We start from the raw sequence: 20064 nt of genomic DNA, 5'->3' as shown, positions 1-20064 counted from the left end.
CTCAGTCTAACCCTTTCCTCACATGCCCCTGTTTACCGGACCCTTGCAGACCCTCTGTCATGGACCCACACGCCCTGTCCCCCCTCTCCAGCAGACTTGGTCCTTAGCACTCCCCTTTCTTTCCTACAAACCTCTGTCCTCAATGCCCTCGCCTACCCATCCCTCCCTCGGCCCAGGCCTTCATTCACCAAGTGGCTGGGGAGTGCCTCCATCAGGTCAGTCACTGTGCGGGGTGCCAGGGAGCAGCCTGAAACACCAACCTGACCAGGTCCCTTCCCAGCCCAAAACACTTCAGAGGCTCCCATCCCATTTAAACACAAAAACAAAAGCCCTTGTTATTCTAAGTGTGTATCCTTCCCCCAGGTCCCCTAAGTGTCAATGTATTGCCACCTTTGCTCCACTCCCTCTCTATTCCCGTGTGTAATATGCACATATCAGATCATTATTTACATATGTTTACCTGTTTTCTTAGTTGCAACCTATAAAAGATTACTTTGGGGGTATATTTTGACGAGATATATCGTTATAAAGGTACACATCCTCTGGTGGATTTGACCAGGCTGTACTTAGTTTAAGCCTATTCGAGGTGGTAACTTTACTGTGGTTCAGTAAGAGAATATCCTAAGGAAACACACATTCCAAGTTTTGAGGGGTAAATGGCATGATGTATGCAAGCTATTCTGAACATACTGCTTTAAAGTGTGCATGCAAATCATAACATAAACAGGGTAAAATGTGAAAACTGGTGAATCGGGGTGAAGGGTAAACAGGTGTTCTTTGTACCATACCTTTGAAGTTATTAAAAAGAAAAAGCTGTAAAACAGTACATGTCTGCCAGCATCATGCTGAGACAGAGGATTATGGAAACCTATAGCAGACCCCAGACCCAGCCGGGAGGGAGGAGGGGGTTAGGGACAGGTCAGCTGTCCCAGGTTCAAGGGAACACCTCTGGCTCCCATAACTATGCCCCTAGATCCAGTCTCCCTTTGGTTCTTTTTGCAAGAAACCTCACCTTGGAAGTGCCACAGGCAGATAAGCACAAGACTACATTTCCCAGGATGCACTGCTAAGCAGTGGTCACATGACTGAGTTCTAGCTCATGCACTGAGGGTGACTGTAAAGTGTGCTACTTTCAGGACAGCCTGAAGAGGAAGCCTGCACTCATCCTCTCACCCTCCAGATGGCTGGAGCCTGAATATGATGGCGGTGAGCCAACCTTGACCACCAGAACCAGGACAACACTGCAGGGAACACAGAGCTACAAAATAGAAGGAACCTGGGCCCTCGACACCCTTCTGGAGCAGAGCTGCCTGCCCATCTGGCACACCTGTCTACCTTTGGATGGTTATGTGGAGAAATAGATTTGTATCTTGTCTGGGACACTGTGCTTCAGAGCCTCTTTGTTCCAGCAGCTTAGCCTAGACCTTGACATCGTAGAAAAATCCTGCTGACTGGGATGTGTTACAGCAACTGTTGGCCCACAGTGGAATATTTCTCAGCATTAAAAAGGAGGAAACTGCTGATATACGCACAGGATGAATGCATCTCAAACATGTACACACTGGGGAATGGGGAGGGACTGCAAATAGGTATGGGGTTTCCTTTCTGGATGATGGAAATGTTCTAGAACAGAGAGGTGGAGGCTGCACAAACTGTGAATGTACTAAATGCCACTGACTGTATACTTTAAAATGGTTAATTTCATCTCAGTCTTTAAAAAGAGTATATATTGTATGATGGCATTTACACAGACTTCTAGAATCAACTGATCTCTGGTGCTAGATATCAGGCTAGTGGCTGCTTCTGGGTGGGAGAGACTGGCCGGGGATGGGCATGGGGGAATTTTCTGGAGTGATGGAAACAGACTGTATATTCAACTGTACTCTTGAGATGATGATGCATGTCACTCTATATAAATTAGACCTCAATTAAAAACATAAAAGTGGGGAGGCCGTAATTCCACATCCAGGGGCTTATGCTACAGATATAGGATCGCATGATGGAAAACTGCATTGACGAGGTTATTTCCGGCGGCATTGTTTGCAATCGCAAAAGACTGGAAACCACCTAAATGTTCTCCTGAGGGGGCCTGTTTGAGTAAATCACATTAATTCCATCCCATGGAATATTATGCAGCTACATAAAGGAATGAGGAAGCACTCTGTGTACTAATATGGAGGGCCCTCAAAGAGGCATTGTTAGGGAAAGAAAGCAAGGTGCAGAATGGTGTGCTTAAGAGTGTTATCTTTTGTATTAAAAAAATTGTTTAAGAAAATGTGGGGCATAGGAAGCTGAGGGCCTTACAGGAGCCCAGAGGAGTGGCCAGGCCTGGCCTAAGGAGGCTCAAGGGAGCCGACTGGCTGCCCTGGGTCAATGGGCTGTGGCCAGGGGGTTGTGGTGGGAGGGAAAGTGTCACCAGCAGCAAAATCTAGATTCCTTTGCTAGTTCCCTATCCCAGGCACCGTTCTAAATGCACAGTCAGGCAGGCAGCATTGAAAGGAAGGAGGCCCCTGTGTGTCCCCTTAGCTGCACTGGCACCAGACAGGAGCTTGGCAAACAGTGCTCTCTCCCTTTTTGACCCTTCAGTAGCAGATCCTGACCAGCTCCTGCAGCAGTAACACAACATTGAGTGTCCACTCTGGATCAGGTGCTGGTTTCTCTGACCCCACACTCCCTCAGTGTTCTCATTCCATTTCACCCAATCTCCCAGCTTTAAATGCCATCTCCATGCCAATCACTCCTGCCTTTATGTCTCTGGCCCAGACCTCTCCCCAGGCTCCAGGTTGACAGGTCCAGCTGCCACTGTGAGGATGTTTCTTCAGGCACCTCAGACTCCAAAGCCAGCTCCTGATCTCCCCCCAAACCTGATCCTTGTACCCCATGATCTCCCCCAATTCAATAAATGGCAGCTTCCATCAGCCCAACTTCTCTTTTCCCTTCATACCACATGCTCACTATATCTGCAAATCCCATCAGCTCTGCCTCCCAACAGACCCAAGTCCCACAGCTTCTCAGCCCCTGCCTGGCTTCCAGACTGGTTGCTCTGCTCTTTAAGACTGTTCACTTCTCTATTTTGCACATTGCTGTTTGTCTGTCTCCCCCTGCTGGAAGATGAGCTTGTTGAGGGCCAAGATCCCTTGGTTTTGTATACTGAAGTATGGCAGGAGTCTACAACAGTGCCTAACACAGACAGGATGCTTGAGAAATATCTGTTGAATGAATGAAGAGCCTCTCTCGGGGCTTCCTCATTCCACCCTGTCCCCATTGGTGTATTCTCCACACAGTAGTCAGAGGATCCTGCACAAATATGTTAGATCGGCCCATCTCTCCTCTGCTTAGAGCCCGCCCCTGGGGCCTGTCTCATGCTGAGTTAAAGTCCTCATCATGGCACACAAGACCCTACACAATCACCCCCATTTCCTTTCAGACACACCTTCCACTCTCTCCCCTCTGCTCCCTCAGCTCCAGCCACTTGCCTACTCTCTGTTCCTTAAACACTCCAGGCTTGGACATACCTCAGGACCTTTGCACAGGATGTTCCCTCTATCCTGCCAAATGTTTTTCCCCAGATGGCTCTATGGCTTCCTCCCTCTCCCCCTTCAGGTCTTTGTTCAAACGTCACCTTCTCAGTGAGGCCTGTTTAAAAGTGCAGCCCCACTACCCCATCCTGACACTCTCTAACCCCTTTCCCTGCTTTATTTTTCTTGATGTCACTTATCGCTGTCTGGTGCCCAGAATTATCACTGGTTCCATGTGCCCAGCAGGGCCTGCCACAGAGCAGCTGACTGAAGGACTGAAGAGAGGGAGAGCATTGAAGGAGGAGGGAAGGGTGTGGCAAAGGCCCTGAGTTGGGAAGGAGGAGAGGCCTGGGTGGTGAAGTGTAGGAAGGGGGAGGAGGGTGGGGAGAGAGACAAGGCAACAACAGGTTCCTGGAGTAGGTGGGGCTACAAAGCCAGGACACCCACATCACCCTGCCCTCTTTAAACCCTGCCCACTCACTCCATCTAAGCTCTGCCCACAGAATGGCACCCCCAAACCTGCTCTCTCTCAACCTTCTCCATCCAGCTTGTTGCTCAAACCACAAATCCCAGTCATTCTGGGCTCCTCTTCCCTACAACCCCATGTCCTGCTGGCTCAAACCCCAAAGACAACCTGAGCCTGGCAGATTCTTTCCACCTGCCCTGCAGAAGGAGCCACCTACTTGCCTCCTGACTGGTCTCCCACCTTCCCACTCTTGTTTCTGCCACAATTCCATTTTCACTCAGCAGGTGAGTTTCTGGAAACGCAGGGTGGGCCGTGTAGCTTCAATGCTCAAAACCTCCCATGGCTCCCTACTGAACCCAGAGTAAAAGCCAAACCCACAGCAAGGTTTGCAAGGCCCTACAGGATCTGGCGTCCCATCTCGTCTCCACCCTCTCCTGTTCCCTTCCTGCCTCTAGGCCTTTGCACTTCATGGTCCCTCTGCCCGGATTTTTCGGCTGACTTCTCTCCAATGTCATTTCCCCAGAGAGGCGATTCCTGCCCACTCCAACCAAAACAGCAGGCTGCCCTGCTGTATTTCATTTCGGATAACGTATCGGAGCCAGAAAGCACCGCTATACCGTTATTACTTATTACTCGTGGTTACTTATTACTCGTCTACTGACTGTCTTGCCCCAAGGCAGGAACCTTCTCGCACTAGGTCGCGCTGTAGCCGCAGCTTCTGTAACAGTGCCTGGCACACAGCACTCAGGATTCGGCGAGTCAACTATGGCACCATGCCCCCACGTCCCCCAACGCTACCGGGATTCGGTAGCCCCAAAGACTCCAGAATGCGTCCTTCATCTCGTCCTGAGATCGCGTACCCGGTGATGGACCCCCAGCAGCAGGTCAAGGGACCCCCACCCCCGTCATCTCCCCGCGCGCCCCGGCTCTGCCCCTGCCCCTCTTCCGCGCACCCCAGAGCCACGGGGGTCCCTCCCGCCGCCATGTCCAAGCAGCCCTCACTCAGGCCCACGCGCCCGGCTCCTCAAGTCCCCCTCCCTGCCACGAGGGGTCCCCTGCAGTCCCTGTTCTCCCTTTACTCACCCGCTTCAAACAGCGTTTCCCGCCACGGAGTATGCCGCCGTGACCCCTGACACCGGCGCGCGCAGGCCCAGAGCCGCCGCGCCGCGCCGGACCACGCCCCTCCCGCGCACGTAGGGCTAGGCCCCGCCCCCTCCTTCCAATTGAGGTGTGGATTCGTCCTTGCGGGCCAATTCCCGCCAAACCCCGCCACCTGTTGGCTACGGCGGCCCAAAGCCCCGCCCCTCCTGGCCGCGTCCGGGAGGCCTCGGGAAGGCTGCGCGCGCAGCCACCCTGGGGCACCCCGCTCAGCCAGCCCGCGGGCTCTGCGCGCGCAGCCTCCGCAGCCCCGCCCGCAGACCGCCCGGGCGCTGCCCCCTCCCCGCGGAGGCTGGGCTACCGCGCTCGGGTCCCCGCCCGTCCTCCCGACTCGTGGCCTGTAAACTGGACCTGGCGTGGGCCAGGTGCCCCTGTGGGGTGCCCAGGTCACCGTTTGTAACCATTATTTCTGCCGTCCTCTCCCCCCCGCCCTATAGAAAACATACCTTTCAGTACCCGGCCCCTCTCTCCAAGCAGAACCCCTTCACCCTCGCCCGGGACTGCCCATTCGGCTCACTGCGAGGGCTCCACGGCCCCCTTCCTTATTCCGAACGCCCCGGGGCCTCACCTTCCAGACCCAGCATGTGCCCTGCAACTTGGGGGCCCAGGCTCCTTGTTCTCATGGTTTAGGTCCCAGCTATGACACGTTCTTTGAGAAGCCTTGCCTTTCTCCTCCAGCAACCCCCCTGCCACCTGCGGCCCCATTAAAGCCCCTATCCCTTCACATACATCCCCAGCTGCCAGCCCTGACTGGTGGCCACCTCTGAGGAGGGACTGTCTTGTTCACTGATGTTGCCAGTGTCTCAAGTTGTTTAGCACATAGGAAATGCTCTACATACTTGTTGGATGAATGACATCTATGTCCCCAGAATGGACACGGGTGGCTTCAGTAAACACTTGTTGACTGAGTGAACGCCCCAGTCCCCTAATCCACTTAAATTCCCCTTGTCTTTCATGAGCTGACTCCAACTTGCCTTGCACAGGGAGGTGGCCCTGAGGCCATTAGGGGCCTCTCCTGGACCCCCCACCAGTGCCTGGTCACTGTGAACACGCCCCCACACATACCAGCCTAGCACCCATCTAAAGGGCCAGTGTCAATAAAGACCCTGGCAGCCCATGCCATCCATCTCCAACTCACTCTGGCTCAGGGCAGGTTTCTATTTGTATTTTATTTTCCTGTTGTTTTTTTTGGTGGTTTTTCTTTTAGTTTTTATTAAATAAAAGGAGCAGAGGGAGAGGCGGCCTGTGGTCTCTCAGGCTGTGGGAGAGAGCCGTGGGTTCTCCCCTCCCTCTGTTCAAGGTGCACTGCGCAGTGGGCTTGAGGTGTAAGCTGGGCGGGGAGGGCAGCTGGAAGTGCTTGGAGAGGTCAGGGGTCAGGGCCTGTGACTCATCCACACTTCCCAGGAAGACTCAGTGGGCAGGCAGGAAGCCTCCTGGGCCCTGACTGGAGCTGATCCTGAGGGCTAAGGGCTGGCAGGGCCAGGGTCTGTGCTCCAAGCCACAAAGTGGGACCCCAGGCTTGGTTCCTTCCCACCCCAGGAGGCAGAAGGGGTGACCATGTCCATTTGTTGGAGGGTGCAGGGCTGTGGGGCAGGGCTGCTGGACCCCTCACTCGTGGACGTCCCAGATCTCAGACAGCAGAGGTGGCAGCTTCTTGTCCTGGAGCCGCAGGGCAAAGACCTGCTCTGAGTGCACGGAGCTCAGTGTGCGCAGGCTCACGAGCTTCATCAGCATGCGAGGGAAGCGCAGCTGGTCCTGTGGGGGGGCAAAATGGAGGTGGGTGCTGGCAGGCCCTGCACTGTCTCTGGTTAGCCCACCAGGACCACGAGGAGGGCCTCCCTCCCCAGGGTGAAACAGGAGAGCCAGTGTGGGCAGAGGCTAGCAAGAGCATGGGGATCCCCACCCTTGTTTGGACTAGGCCTGGCTCCTTAGTGACAGGACAGGGCCCTAAGGACAGGCTCTTCTGGGAGAACACTGGCCAGAGCTCAGAGCGCTGCCAGGGGGGCTGGGGAGTCAGACAAGCCAGGCTCAGACAAGGATGCAAGAGCCCAGCCCCAGGCTGACCCCACACAGGTCTGGACTTGCTGTCCCTCCCCAGACCTCAGGACTGTGTCCACTCTCCCGGAGGGGCTAAGCTCGGGTACCTGTGGCCTCTTGATGCGTGTGTAGGAGAGGAGCGCCTCCACATAGGGCTGCTGCAGGGCCTCCACACGGCTCGGCTCCTGCACGTTGGGCCGGTCGGCTGAGAAGATGTTGATGGCAATGAGGAGGGCGTACTCAGCGTCGTCCAGGCCCAGGCGCCGCATGGCGCGCGAGAACTCGAAGATGGGGTTGATAAACTCCACCTGCAGGCCTGAGGGTGGGAGGAGGCCTGCTACATAAACACACCCACCCAAAGCCGACCCCCACACCCAGCCCCTGACACTGCCCAGAGGGGTGGGGAAAAGAGCAGCCATTACAGTGATCTCGTCACTTCTGCTCACCTGTGTCCCCACTGAAAGAGTGCCTGGCAGAGTAGGTGTGCCATGAACCTGGCCTGAGTGAGGGAATGAACAATGAAAGCGGCCTTTATTCAGTATTTTCTACCCTATCACCACCTTTACTTCTTGGCTTCTCAGGACCTCTCCTCAGGAAAAGGAAAGATTTTTAAGCCTACGCCACACTGTGTCACTCCCTGCAGTGGCTTCCAAGGCTCTCAGGGTAAAACCCAAGCTCATTCCCAAGAGTGACTCATTCATTCATTCAGCAAACTTCATTGAGCACCTACTATGTGCCAGGCCCTGAGCAGAGCCATTTATAAGACAAAATCTGTGTTCTGAGGACTTACATTTGGGGTTGAGGGGACAGATGATAGACAAATACGTAGCCTATCCAGCCTGTGAGATAGTGATGAGGTCTAGAAATCAGGGAATGCAGGGAAGGGTAATGGGGACCGCTCAGGATCATGTCAGCACATTAGACAAGGTGGTCCCTGGAGGGGGACACTGTAGAAAGGCCTCACTGTAGGGTGACCTTTGAGCAAGGACCTGAAGGAGGGGCGGCGGCAGTTATGAGAAAGTGAGTGTTCCAGGTAGGGTACTACCGTCTGTTCTGCCCCAGCCTACATGGCTTTTTGAGCCATGAGGCTTTCAGTATTAAAATTGGGAAGGGCCCTGGCCAGGTGGCTCAGTTGGTTGGAGCATTGTCCCGTGCACCAAAAGGTCAGGGTTCATTCGATCCCTGGTCAGGGTATGTATGGGAGGCAACCAATCAATGTTTCTCTCTCCTTTCCTCTCTCTCTAAAATGAATAAAAACATATCCTCAGGTGAGGATTAAAAAAATAAAAATGGGAAAGAACCAGGAAAGCCAGGATGAGCTGGTCACCCTAGTTCTGATCAAAGGGACCAAACAAGTACAAAACCTCTGAGGTGGGAACACATTTAGTAGGTCCAAATAAGAGGGAGGAGACCAGTGTGGCTGGAGTAGGGTGAGCAAGGGAAGTGGGCAGGAGATGAGGAGAGACAGGGAATGGAGCCATACTCTGCAGGGCCCACGGTATACTTTTCTCCCAGGGAGATGGGAGCCATGGAGGGTTCTGAGCAGAGGGATGGGAGCTGACTAGGGTGTTAATAGGATCCTTCTGAGTGCTATGTGAAGAGACATATTGGGCAGGGGTGGGGGTGGGAGACCAGTGAGAGACCCCTGCCATGTTCTAGAGTCAACTGAGGCCTGGACTGTGGCAGTGACAGAGGATGGGGGGAAGTGGTGGGACCTCAACCTTTTCTCCAACCTTATCTCTGTGCTCCAGCTGCCTAGGCTTCCTTGTAGTTCCTTAAAACTGTCCAGCTCTTCTCCACCCCAGGGCCTTTGCACATGCTGACATCCTGCCACAAATACTCTCCCTCCGTGCTCCCCTGACAAGCTCTTACTTAAAGGGTTACTGGGACTGTGCTGGGTGATGGGAGGGCCAGGAAGGGAAGATGAGGTTAGAAGCAGACATCTGGGAGTACAGACAGGTGCCCCAGGGAGAGAGCAGGACTTACTGAGGCCTCTGCACATGTAGTTCCCGCTGGGCAATGCTACTCCCACCTCCCTTTTCCTAGGTGATACCTCTTAGCCCACCATCTAGGTCACACACCCAAGTTAAGTGCTCTTAGAGGGCAGGGACCAGGGTTGCCCTATATAGTTGTGTAGGTTGCACACTTCACAATGGGCTGCAATCCAGCCTCCCTTGGGTGAGACCAGGTTGTGGGAGGAGGGAGTATCTTTTCTTAATTCCCACCAAGATGCCTTATGTGATAGCAGAAGACCTCTGTATCATCCTGCATTGTGTCCTGCTGTGCAGGGTCAGTGCTCAATAAACGTGCTCTTACCTTCCTGCAAGGGGAACTCAACCCCCACCCTACTTTATTTTATTAATTTTTTAAAAGATTTTTTACTTGAGTTTTAGAAAGAGAGGAAGGGAGAGGGAGAGAGAGAAACATCAATGTGAGAGAGAAGCATCAATAGCTGTCTTCTGCACGCCTCCTACCAGGGATCGAGCTCACAACCTGTGCATGTACCATGACTAGGAATCAAGCCTGAAACCTTTCAGTGCATGAGATGACACTCCAACCAACTGAGCCACATTGGCCAGGGCTCACCCTTTAGAGATGAAGAAACAGTCTCAGACAGGGATTCGGCAGCCGAGGTCTCCCAGGCAGCAAGGGCCCCACCCTGCCCCTCTCCCCTAGCCTGCTCTCAGCCATACCTGCACGGTGGAAGTCGTCCTTACTATAGGTGAAGTCCTTCAGGAAAGTAATACACTCCGTCTCATGGTTGTAGCGTCTGGCCGTCTCCAGCAACATGATCTGAGGACAGCAGGGAAAGGGGTAGACAGGGGCATGAGGAATCTCTGTGACCCCTTTAACCACTGGTCCTTCCTCTCCTGGCCTGAATGGGGGGGCCCATCTAGCCAGGATCACCCCTGGTCCCTCTGTCCCCTTCCCACTTCTGTTCTCTCAGCCACAGCAGCTTGCAGTCAGCACACTGGACACTCCAAGCTCTCTCCCTCTTCCAGCTTCAGTGCACACAGCACCTTCCATGCAGGACACCCTCCTCAGACAGTGAGGAGACACAGGGGAAGGAATTTGTCTGTTTTGTTCACTGACATGTGCCCACCACTTAGAATGGAGCCTGGCATACAGTAGGCACTCAATCCTTATTTGTTACCATTGTTTTGGTTCAAATGTCAACTCCTCTGAATAGCCTTTTTGGCACATTCTCTAAAGTGTATCCCTCCAGCGCAGTCCTCAACTATTCTCAGTCTCAGCCCGTTCCCTTTCTCTCCTCGGCCCATGGGAACTTCTGACGATCTTGTTTAGTATTTGACATTCCTCCACAAAGGCAAGCACTGGAGGAATCCTGCTCATCACTACGCTTCTAGCATCTGTCCTAGCGCTTATCTCTGGAGTTCCTTACAGGCAGGAGGGAAGAGCTGTGCTGAGGATGGGTGGGCTGGCTGTTACCTCAATGGTAGATGCCTTTAGGAGGGCGATCTGGTCCTCACGGCCCAGCTGAAGGAAGCCCGGCACCTGCTTGGCAAAGTCCACAATCTCCTGGACTGAGATGATAGCCAGCTCCGTGAAGTGGGCAAAACGCTGCTGGCGGGCATCGCGAGACTGGGGGTCTGCGCCTAGAGGCCAGGGCTGGGAAACAGGGATGGGGGATGGGAGGGGCAGAGTTATTCTCAGGACTCCTCTCAAGAACCCAAGGCCATCAGGGCCCCTTGAGGCAAAGCCTGCACCCTGGGAGGTCCTCCTCTCCAAGCCCCTGCTCTCTAGAGACTCATCCCCTTCCCATGCCAGGCTTGTCACCCCTCAAGGCTGTGGAAGGGGCAGTACCGTGACTTTGGGCTGGTCGGAGAAGGAGCGTTTGTTGCACTGCAGCTGGGCCGCCACCAACTGCTGGATCATGAGTTCCTGAGCAGCTGTTAACTGGACACCCTCGCCTTCACTGGAGCCCTGGCCACCCCCGTCGGACCCTCCAGGGGAGGCCCCAGGCCCGGAGGCTGCGCTGCTGCTGACTCCTGGCCCTACGGGTGACTGCTGCTGCTGCTGCTTCCGAATCTTCTTTTTCCGGATCTGTTCTTCGGAGAGGACGCCTGTTGGGGAGACGCAGCTTCAGCAGAGGCCCCAGGGCTGGGCAGTGGCCAGGCTGGCACTGCTCCCTCACAGGCACTCACACTGCTCCCTCATCCCGGCCTCCTTGCACTTGCGCAGCCGGCACTGCTGGCACTTGCGTCGCATGAAGGCGTCCATCTGGCAGGTTCCACCACCCCGGCAGGCGTAGCGCCCGGCCCCGCCTCGGACCACACTTCGCCGGAAGAAGCCCTTGCAGCCTTCGCAGCTGAGCACATTGTAGTGGAAGCCAGAGGCCTTGTCCCCGCACACGCGGCACAACTCGTGGCCCAGCATTTTGGGAGCAGGGCCCTTCTTTCGCTTGCGCTCTGGCTCCTCTGCCGGATCTGGGATGACTGGGAAGGGTGGACAGGAGCCATGAGAGAGTCACAGAGAGAAACCAGTCAGAGAGACAGGCCTATGAGAGAGCAGAGGCAAAGAGTGGAGAACAGAGGGTGGCCCAGGGAGATAGCTATTCAGATGGAAAGACCCATCAAAATGAATCAAAATGAGCAGTGTCAAGGAGGAAAAGAAGGAAAAGATCAACAAGAAACCGAAGCCTCCTATCCTCATTTCTGATCCCTTCCTGGATCCCTCCCCCAGCCTCCCACACCAAGTCGCAACTGTCTCTGGGCCCCAGCTCACCCACGCTGCAGGCTGAGCCGGCCCCATCACTGCCTGGGACATCAGGGTCCGGACCCCCAGGCCACGGCTCAGGACGCTCCTCCTTTACGACGGGTTTAGAAGAGGGGGCGCTGGGCTGAGGGGGGACATTTCCTGAGAGAGGGAGGTACAGTGAGTTTCTCCTGACAAGTGTGTGATGGGACAGTGGGCTGGGCTGGGAAGGGGTTCACTCACCAGGCAAGGGGGTATTCTGGGAACTCGAGGTAGGGGTGGACATGGTGGGGTCACGGAGCAGCCTGCAAAATACAGGAGGACTGAGAGTCTTGTGGGGCCAGGGAGGTTCAGGTAGGGTCAGCCACAGGTCTTGAGGGGGCCACCTTCCTTCCACTGCTCCCAGACTCCTCCCTTACTGCACACAGAACCCAACCCCAGCCCTCGCTATTCTACGACGCCTCCCCTCCGATTCCAACAAGCCCCGCCCCTCCTGCTCCGGGCCAGCCTCCGGCTTGGCCTCAAGCCAGGTCCTCATCGAGATCCCGCCTCCTCTAGGCCCCGCCCACTACAGGCCCCGCCCTCCTGCTCTTTCCGGGCACTGCCCCTTCTGTTTCAATCCTGCTCCCCGCTCCACTTCTTCCCACTAAGTTTCATCCCACCTCCTCACTCCGTCCCCCCTCGGCCGCGGAAGCAAACCCATCTCATTCAGTCCCGCCTCCCCCCACTGCGCTCCGCCCCCATGCTTTCCACCTCGGTCCCGCCCAACCCCTCCAGGCTCCACCCTCATTCCTCCCATAACTCGCCCCCGATCACTCTGCCCCGCTCCATCAGCACCCTGCCCCCCCCCCGCCCGCCGGGCCCGCCCCGTCGCCTCCTATCATGCCCCGCCTCCACCTCCTCCATCAAGCTCCGCCCCCACACCTCGCTCCAGGTCCCGCCCCTCTCCGAACACCAGTGGGGGGCGGGGCTCATGGCTGCGCGCGAGGGTCTCGTGGGCGGTCTCTCGCGGGGTCTCCTACTCCCGTTGCCCTGGAAACAGCCGGGGGCGACGCGAGCTACGGAAAGGAGGGGGAGCGGGAGAGAAGGGGCTGAAGAGAGCGCCGCGAGGAGCTCCCGGAATTCCCGGGCGGGGGGCTTCTCCCGCATCTCCCCACACTCGGGTGCACCTGCGTCCGTCCCCTTACTCGGCTTCTCTTCCTCCTCTTCTGTGTGCCCTGCACGCCACCGCCGCTCCGGTCCTCTCAAAAGTAACTTCGCCACTTCTTCCGGCAACCCCACTGTGCGTCACTTCCGGAAGGGGGAGGGGAGTGGGGTGACGGACTTCCGGTCTGCCTAGAACTAGTTGAATTGCTTGTCCTGCGGGGAGCTCGTGCACCCCCTGGAAGTTTACCGTCCGCGGTGACTCCCCTGGAGGCAGGCCCAGGAGTTCGGGACCATTCGATCAAACGTGCCCAGTGCCAGCCTTGCTGCGGGGCGTCCAGGGCACCTCTAGGCTCCTGGCAAGAGATGACTTGGCATAAATCTCCCCAGTTCTCGCTCCTTCTCGCACAGGGCTGAGTTGAAGCACGTTGTCCCTTTTTGGTTGGTATATAGGTTTTATGATTTTGGAGTTATATTACAAACCTTGACCCAGAACAAAAATATTTTTAATATAACTTGGTGATAAGAGGAATAAAAGGAAATGCTGTAGCTTTTCCCTACCCAAAAGATACAACTGATAGCTTTTCAAGAAAACTCAGAAAACTTGAACGGGTAAAAGATGGAAGTTGCTCTAAAGTCTTTCCCCCGCATGACGATCTGATTTATATTGAGCGTATATGCATTTTTAAAAATGGGAATGGACAACCCATGATTTTTGTAGCTTTAGTCCATGTGGCATGGCCTTGAAGCTGTGGAATTTTTCTTCTGAGGATGCTACCCTTAAAACGAGTGGTTAAGGAGGGCATCGGGATGGCTGAATGCATTTCTCTGCTACTTTCTGTGTAATGTTAAGCCAAGCTATTTACCTTCCTTGTGTCTCCTGTTTCTTCATCTATAAACTGGGAGCAAGAGTTCATCGCATTGTCACTATGATTAACTGAAGTAAAACGCATGAACTGGGCCAAGCTCAAATAAGGAGCCCAGTATGTTGGAGCTGTGCTTATTCTTACAGATATTAAAGTTGTTTTTAACTTTTCGCTACTAGAACAGTGCAAAGGGCTGAAATAGACTGAAGGTGAACTGCAACAGTTTTGGAGGCAAGTCCATATCAGTCTCAGTTGACCTATCTGTAAAATGGGGAAAATTATTTATATTTCTTATTGAGGCAGGATAGTAAGAAGCTAGGAAAACTGGCAAGTGGAATGAGGAAACTGAAACAGCTGAACAAGCTGGCAGAGCAATTTACAACAGATACAGAAGGTCACCAAGGTGGAAAGCCCTGGGTGCCTAACAACAGGTGAAACTGGTGATGACCCTGGCCCCCAGGTGGCCTGTCCTCCCCTGACATATCTTTGGCCACGGGTTTTTGACTCCCTTGACCCCTCCTCGCTAGAGATAACATCTAGACCTCAGTTGTATTTCAGCTTCAGGCCCAGAAAAGCAGCACAACCAGGCCAGCAACACCAGGACCAGTTGCAATGACTAATCACCCCCTGCCCTGGCGCCGGCCAATCAGTGGAGACCACGACTCTAAAAGGATACACCTGGAAAAGCTGATGAATATTCTATTGACATCTTTCCCTAAGACCTCCCCTAAACTCCCGGTCTTTAAAACCCTCAAGACTAAGGACCCAGCCTGCGCTTCCCCTCCAGAGAGCGCGCCCAAGCCTTTCCTTTTCCTCCTTTCTTCCCCCACAGGCGTGCGTCTCCTAAATTTTAAGGGACTCCCCCTCATGAGACTTGCAACCAGGGGAGCATGGGCAGTGGCAGCTCGTCCTGAGCTAACCCTGAACCTGTCCCCAAGGCCCCCTCTTCTCTAACTCTCCAGTGAGCTGACAGGAGCCCAACCTTGGCTCATTTCTTTCCTATAGCATTTCTAGAGAACCAAAGCAGCCCCGCCTAGGCTCTCTCCTAGGCTCTATCCTAAGCCCTTCCTTGTTTTAATAAACATCCTCTCAAAATCACCTGGACTTGTGTTGTGGAATCTTCCTTGCATGAAGTCAAGAGCCCACACACTATAGGCCAAACCTGCTCCAGCCTGGTCCCTATCCTGTCCGGTAACATTATGAAGGGTGTGAAGGTTTAGGACAGGCAGTGCCTGTCATATCTAAGCATCCAACCAGTTTTGTTATCTGAACCTAATTACAGACCAATGTTCTCATTTGTCACTGACTTAAATATCCCCTAATTTTCTGTGACAGCTTTATTGAGATACAATTTATATACCCATACAATTCACCCTTTTAAAAAATCCTCACCCGAGGACATACTTAAAAGAGAGGAAGGGGGTGAGAGAGAGAAAGAGAGAGACATCAATATGAGAGAAACATGGATTGGCTGCCTTCCATAGGTGCCCAGACCGGGCATGGAACCCACAGCCAGGTATGTGCCCTGATCAGGAATTGAACTGGCAACCTTTCGGTGCAGGGGATGACACTCCAACCAACTGAGCCACCCTGGCTGGGCTATAATTCATTTCACCCATTTAAAGTGTACAATTTGCCTTGCTCGCGTGGCTCAGCGATTGAGCATCAACCTAGGATCCAGGAGATTGCGGTTCAATTCCGGGTCAGGGCACATGCCCGGGTTGCGGGCTCGATCCCCAGTCGGGGGTGTGCAAGAGGCAGCGGGTCAATGACTCTCTCATCATTGATGTTTCTAACTCTCTCTCTCCCCCTTCCTTTCTCTGAAATCAATAAAGACATATTAAATATACATATATGTAAAGATTTTCTGAAAATTTATGTTGAAATTTACGTGAAAAAACACATATAACTTATCAATTCACATAAAATAGGCTATCAGGAAATATTTTCCCAGTACTGAATAGGGGATAATCACAAATTTACATTTCTAGCTGTTAGGAATATGCTTCGTAAAGTTTGAACAAGTTTTACAACATAAAATGAAATAGGAGTCTTAAAAAAATGAAACTCTTGGTAGTGCAGAGAGCGGATCATGGCTGGGAAAATAGGCCCACAGCACCACCGTGTGGCCATTGGGGAATTTGCAGGCTGGGATCGATGGTGCAGAACCCAGGGGGAGTGGATTCTGAAGGATCAGGATAGTCTTCCAGCTGTTGAGACACAGGAGGGGGAGATGTGGTGAAAGTTACTCTAGAGTAGCTGACTGCATGTGGGTGCCAGGGAAATCCTCCACTGGTGCTCAAAGTGGGTTGTTAAAAGTATTTACCGAGCATTTGCTAGATGCCAGGCACTGTCCTAGGTTCTAGGGACACAGTGGCAAATGAAACTGACCAAGATCCCTGCCCTTGTGGAGATTAGATTCTAATGGGAAACAGGCATTAAAGGTAATAAGTAAATTACCAGTATAGGCACTATCACTGATTCTAACATGTACATGGCTTACAGTTGATGACATCTTAGAGTTAATGGAATGTTAGAAAGCCGTAAGCCTATGACAAACATAGATCAAGGTAAAGGAGAGAATGGCTGCCATGTACAATAGGGTGGTCAGGGTTGACTGCACTAAGAAGGTGACATTGAAGAAAAATTTGAAGGAGGAGAGGGAGTAGGGTTTTCTGGAGGGAAAACATTCAGGCAGAAGAGCCTGTGAAAAGGTCCTGAGGCAGGAGAATGTCTGGGGGGGTTGAGGAAAAACAAGGAAGCCAATGTGGCTAAATTGGAGTGACAGAGGCAGAGAGGGAACAGCTGACATCAGAGAGGCAATGGGACCAAGTCATATAGGGCCTTTCAATTCTGTAATGCCATCGGTACCTCTGGTCCTTTGACCCCACTCATTTTTTCTCTCTGTTTTCTTCACCTCCTCTCCTGTCTCACTTCCTTCTTTAGAAGCATAGATTCTGTGGTCAGCCACCATAATCGTGTCCTTGCGCACACAGTGTTAACTCCCGTGCTCTTTCTCCCTCTATTGTACTTGTCTGATGAAAATAAACTCTCTGCCTTCTCTGTGCCTCTTTTCACCCACCTGAGCTTGTGAGTGGACACACTTCAGACGTGTGACCGCGAAAATCAAGTGGACACTCAGAACCAACCCACGGTTTTCTTCTCCAGTCTCTAAGAAATCATTTTCTCACTCTCTCTCTAACCTCCAGCACCCCTTCCCCTCTTCATTCTCACTTCTTCTTTTGCTGAAAGAAATAGAAGCTATCAGAAGGAAATTTCTCTATGCTTACCCCAGGGATATTCTTAGCCCGCCCGCAGAGGAACTCACACTGCGGCCATGGCCATGTTTGGACAAGCTGTAAGAGGCCAGCCCCTCCACTCAGGCACTGACTCTCTTCTCCTCTCCTTACTCAAAACTTTCCATCTTATAATATTTCCTCCTCTCTCTTGTGTAATTATTTGTACAACCCTTGAGGCTTTGTTCCCTTAGGATCCCCCTGAATGTCCACCCTTCCTCATGGTGCTGCTGAGGGAGCTTTCTGAAACTTGGGGATCTTAGACCCACTTCTCTTTCTGGGACCCCCTTCTTTGTAACTCCATCCTTGAAGATCCCTTTCCTCCAGGGTCCAACAAAGGGACTTTCCTGCTATATCATCCTAAAAAAAACACCCAAGTTCAAGAGTTGGGGCCCCAATCATCTCGAAAGCAGATCCTCCAGTCTTAGTGAAGCCTTCAGATGATGGCAGCCTCAGCTGACATCTGTCTGCAACCCCGTGGCCAAGGTTCATTCAAATTTCTAACTCAGGGAGGTCACAAAAGATAATTTGATTATTTCTCTCTTAAACCACTCACTTTGGGGGTGGTTTGTTACACAGCATTAGCTGACTACTACACCCACCCAAGTCTGCTTTTCTTTAGGTTTTGCCAGTTCTTGTAAATGGCACTTACAGAGTTGTAATAATGTAAACATTCAATTGTTTTTCTGGCAATCATCTCTATATTTATTTTTTTAACTTTTTTCTGTGATAAAACTTACTGACAGTAAAATGTGAAATCTTAAATGGACAGCTCGATAAATCTTTACAATGTATACACCCATGTAACTGACACTCAGATTGAGGTAATCTCCCCAGCGCCCCTGAAGCCTCCCTTGTGCCCTCTTCTAGCCCCTAACCTTACCAAAGGATCACCACTGTCCCCAATTCTATAACTATAGCTTCTTTTTGCCTGCTCTTGGACTTAGCATGAATGGAATGATACAGTGTTTTAATTTGTTTGGGCTGCTATAACAAGCTACCATAAAGCAAAACAAAACAAAACACCCCACAAAATATCATAGACTGGGTGGTTCATAAATAAGACAAACTTACCTCTAGCAGTTCTGGAGGCTGGGAAGTTCCAGGTCAAGGGCCCATTAGGTGTCTGGTGAGAGCCTGCCTCCTGGCTATAGACAGCCGTCTCTGCACTGTGCCCTCACATGGCAGAAGGTGTAAGGGGACTCTCTGGGGTCTATTTCATAGGGGCACTAATCCCATTCAGGAGGGCTCCACCTTCATGACCTAACCAATCCCCAAAGGCCCCACCTCCAAATACCGTCTTGTTGGGGGCTGGGTTTTAACACATGAATTCGGGGGTGGACACAAACATTCAGTCCATAGCCAACACAACAGTATGTACTCTTGTGTCTGAGTTCTTCACCTCTCATTACATCTGTGAAAGTTACCCAAGTTGTTGTGTGAGTTACCAGCTCTCTCTTCATTCCGGAGTAGGAATCCACTGAATGAATGCATACCACGGTACGTCTATTCTTATGCTGATAGACGTGCCAGTTGTTTCCAGTTTGGGGCTATGGCAACAAATGTTGCCATAAACATCTTCTGTATATCTTTTGATGACACAAGTACTTATTTCTCTTGGGCACACGCAGGAGCAGAATTGCTGGGTCACGGGCTATGCTATGTTCAGCTAGACACTACCAGCCATTTTCCCCAAAATGCGCATGCTATTTTACATTCCCACCTGCAGTGTATCAGAGTTCCAGGGGCTCCACTTCCTCACCAGCACTTGTCATTGTCAGTTGGTTTTGTTTGTTTGTTCGTTCAGTGTTAGCCATTCTGGCGAGAGTGGTATCGCATTGAGATTTTAATAGGCATTTCCCTTGATGAGAAATGGTAAATTGATCTAACCCCAATTCTCACAGATCAATGCTAAAGGGGAAAGGGAAAGTGTGTGTAAGGAGTGTGGGCAGAGGGAGGAAAGAGCGTTAAATCTTTATTTTCCATAGTGGGAGGGCAGAGGGTCATGTGCAACACTGATAAATCAAGAAGCAGCAATACAAATATGTTCCTTAGAGACATGGAGATAGAGCCGAAACGATCAGCTAAAAGAGATGAAAGCAGCTGCTTCTCGGGAGGGGAAAAATGGGAAGAGGAGTGTTGGGGGATTTCTTTATCATAAGTCTTCTAGAATGAAGGTTTTGGGGTTTTTAAAAATTTTCATATATTGGTTTGAGAGTGAGAGAGAAACATGGATCTGTTGTTCCACCTACTGACGCATCACTGGCTGATTCTCGCAGTGCCCTGGCCAGGGATCAGACCCGCAACCTTGGCATTTCCGCACGATGCTCCGACCAGCCGAGCTAGCCGGCCAGGGCTATGCTTTTTCGATGGTGGTGGGGCTAGGGGAGATTTTTATTTGCTTTTCTTAGGGGTTCCTGATGCTCTCAAGGTCCCACTTGATTTGGGGAAGGCGGACCGCAGGTCTGGTCCCTTCTCCCTTCCCCCAGCCCTTTTATCAACACCCTGCCCATCTCTTCAGTTGCTCAAGAAACCCTTGTGGTTAATGAGTCTCAGAAAAAGGAAGTGAAAGTTATAAGTAAAAGCGATAGCAGCGAAAAGAGGGGCTGGGGACGCAGGAGGCCCCCGCGGTCACCGCCACGCGGGGGAGCAAGGCGCTGCGAGCCGGGACGGCGCGTCTGCAGAGCTCCAAAAGCACGCCACACGCCGCTTCAGAAATACCGCCCGCTCCCTCCCGCGTCCCCCACGGCGGACCTCAGGCCTCGGTCACCGCGGACGCCCGGAGGTGGGCGGTGAACAGCGCGGGGCCTCTGGGGACAGAAAACCGAGCTGCAGGCCGTCGGGGCCCCGCCGGCGCCCCAGAG

General features: G+C 52.6%; 1 protein-coding gene across 1 annotated transcript; it reads right to left on the bottom strand.

The window, feature by feature from the left end:
* Nucleotides 1–6377: 6377 nt before the first annotated feature.
* NR1H2 (nuclear receptor subfamily 1 group H member 2) lies at nucleotides 6378–12946 on the bottom strand. Its single transcript, XM_016205986.2, has 9 exons — nucleotides 12820–12946; nucleotides 12139–12200; nucleotides 11926–12057; nucleotides 11346–11636; nucleotides 11005–11264; nucleotides 10630–10809; nucleotides 9873–9972; nucleotides 7287–7495; nucleotides 6378–6897 (listed from the first exon to the last, which is right to left on the bottom strand). Exons 2-9 carry the CDS (start codon nucleotides 12179–12181, stop codon nucleotides 6751–6753), a joined length of 1362 nt encoding a protein of 453 aa, XP_016061472.2. The 5' UTR covers nucleotides 12182–12200; nucleotides 12820–12946; the 3' UTR covers nucleotides 6378–6750.
* Between the last annotated feature and the right edge of the window lie 7118 nt (nucleotides 12947–20064).

Source organism: Miniopterus natalensis, chromosome 18, assembly GCF_054644295.1.
Source record: "Miniopterus natalensis isolate mMinNat1 chromosome 18, mMinNat1.hap1, whole genome shotgun sequence".
Classification (NCBI taxonomy): Eukaryota; Metazoa; Chordata; class Mammalia; order Chiroptera; family Miniopteridae; genus Miniopterus; species Miniopterus natalensis.
The sequence above is the reverse complement of the archived record's forward strand: the minus strand, read 5'-3'. Positions and strand labels throughout refer to the sequence as shown.

Bases quoted from the DNA above. Each gene is read 5' to 3' on its own strand.
- NR1H2 (XM_016205986.2), bottom strand. From the start codon at position 12,181: ATGTCCACCCCTACCTCGAGTTCCCAGAATACCCCCTTGCCTG. The intron at 9,973-10,629 runs GTAACAGCCAGC...TGCTGTCCTCAG, and splicing joins TAAAGGCATCTACCATTGAG to ATCATGTTGCTGGAGACGGC. The intron at 7,496-9,872 runs GTATGGCTGAGA...TCCCACCCTCAG, and splicing joins GGACGACTTCCACCGTGCAG to GCCTGCAGGTGGAGTTTATC.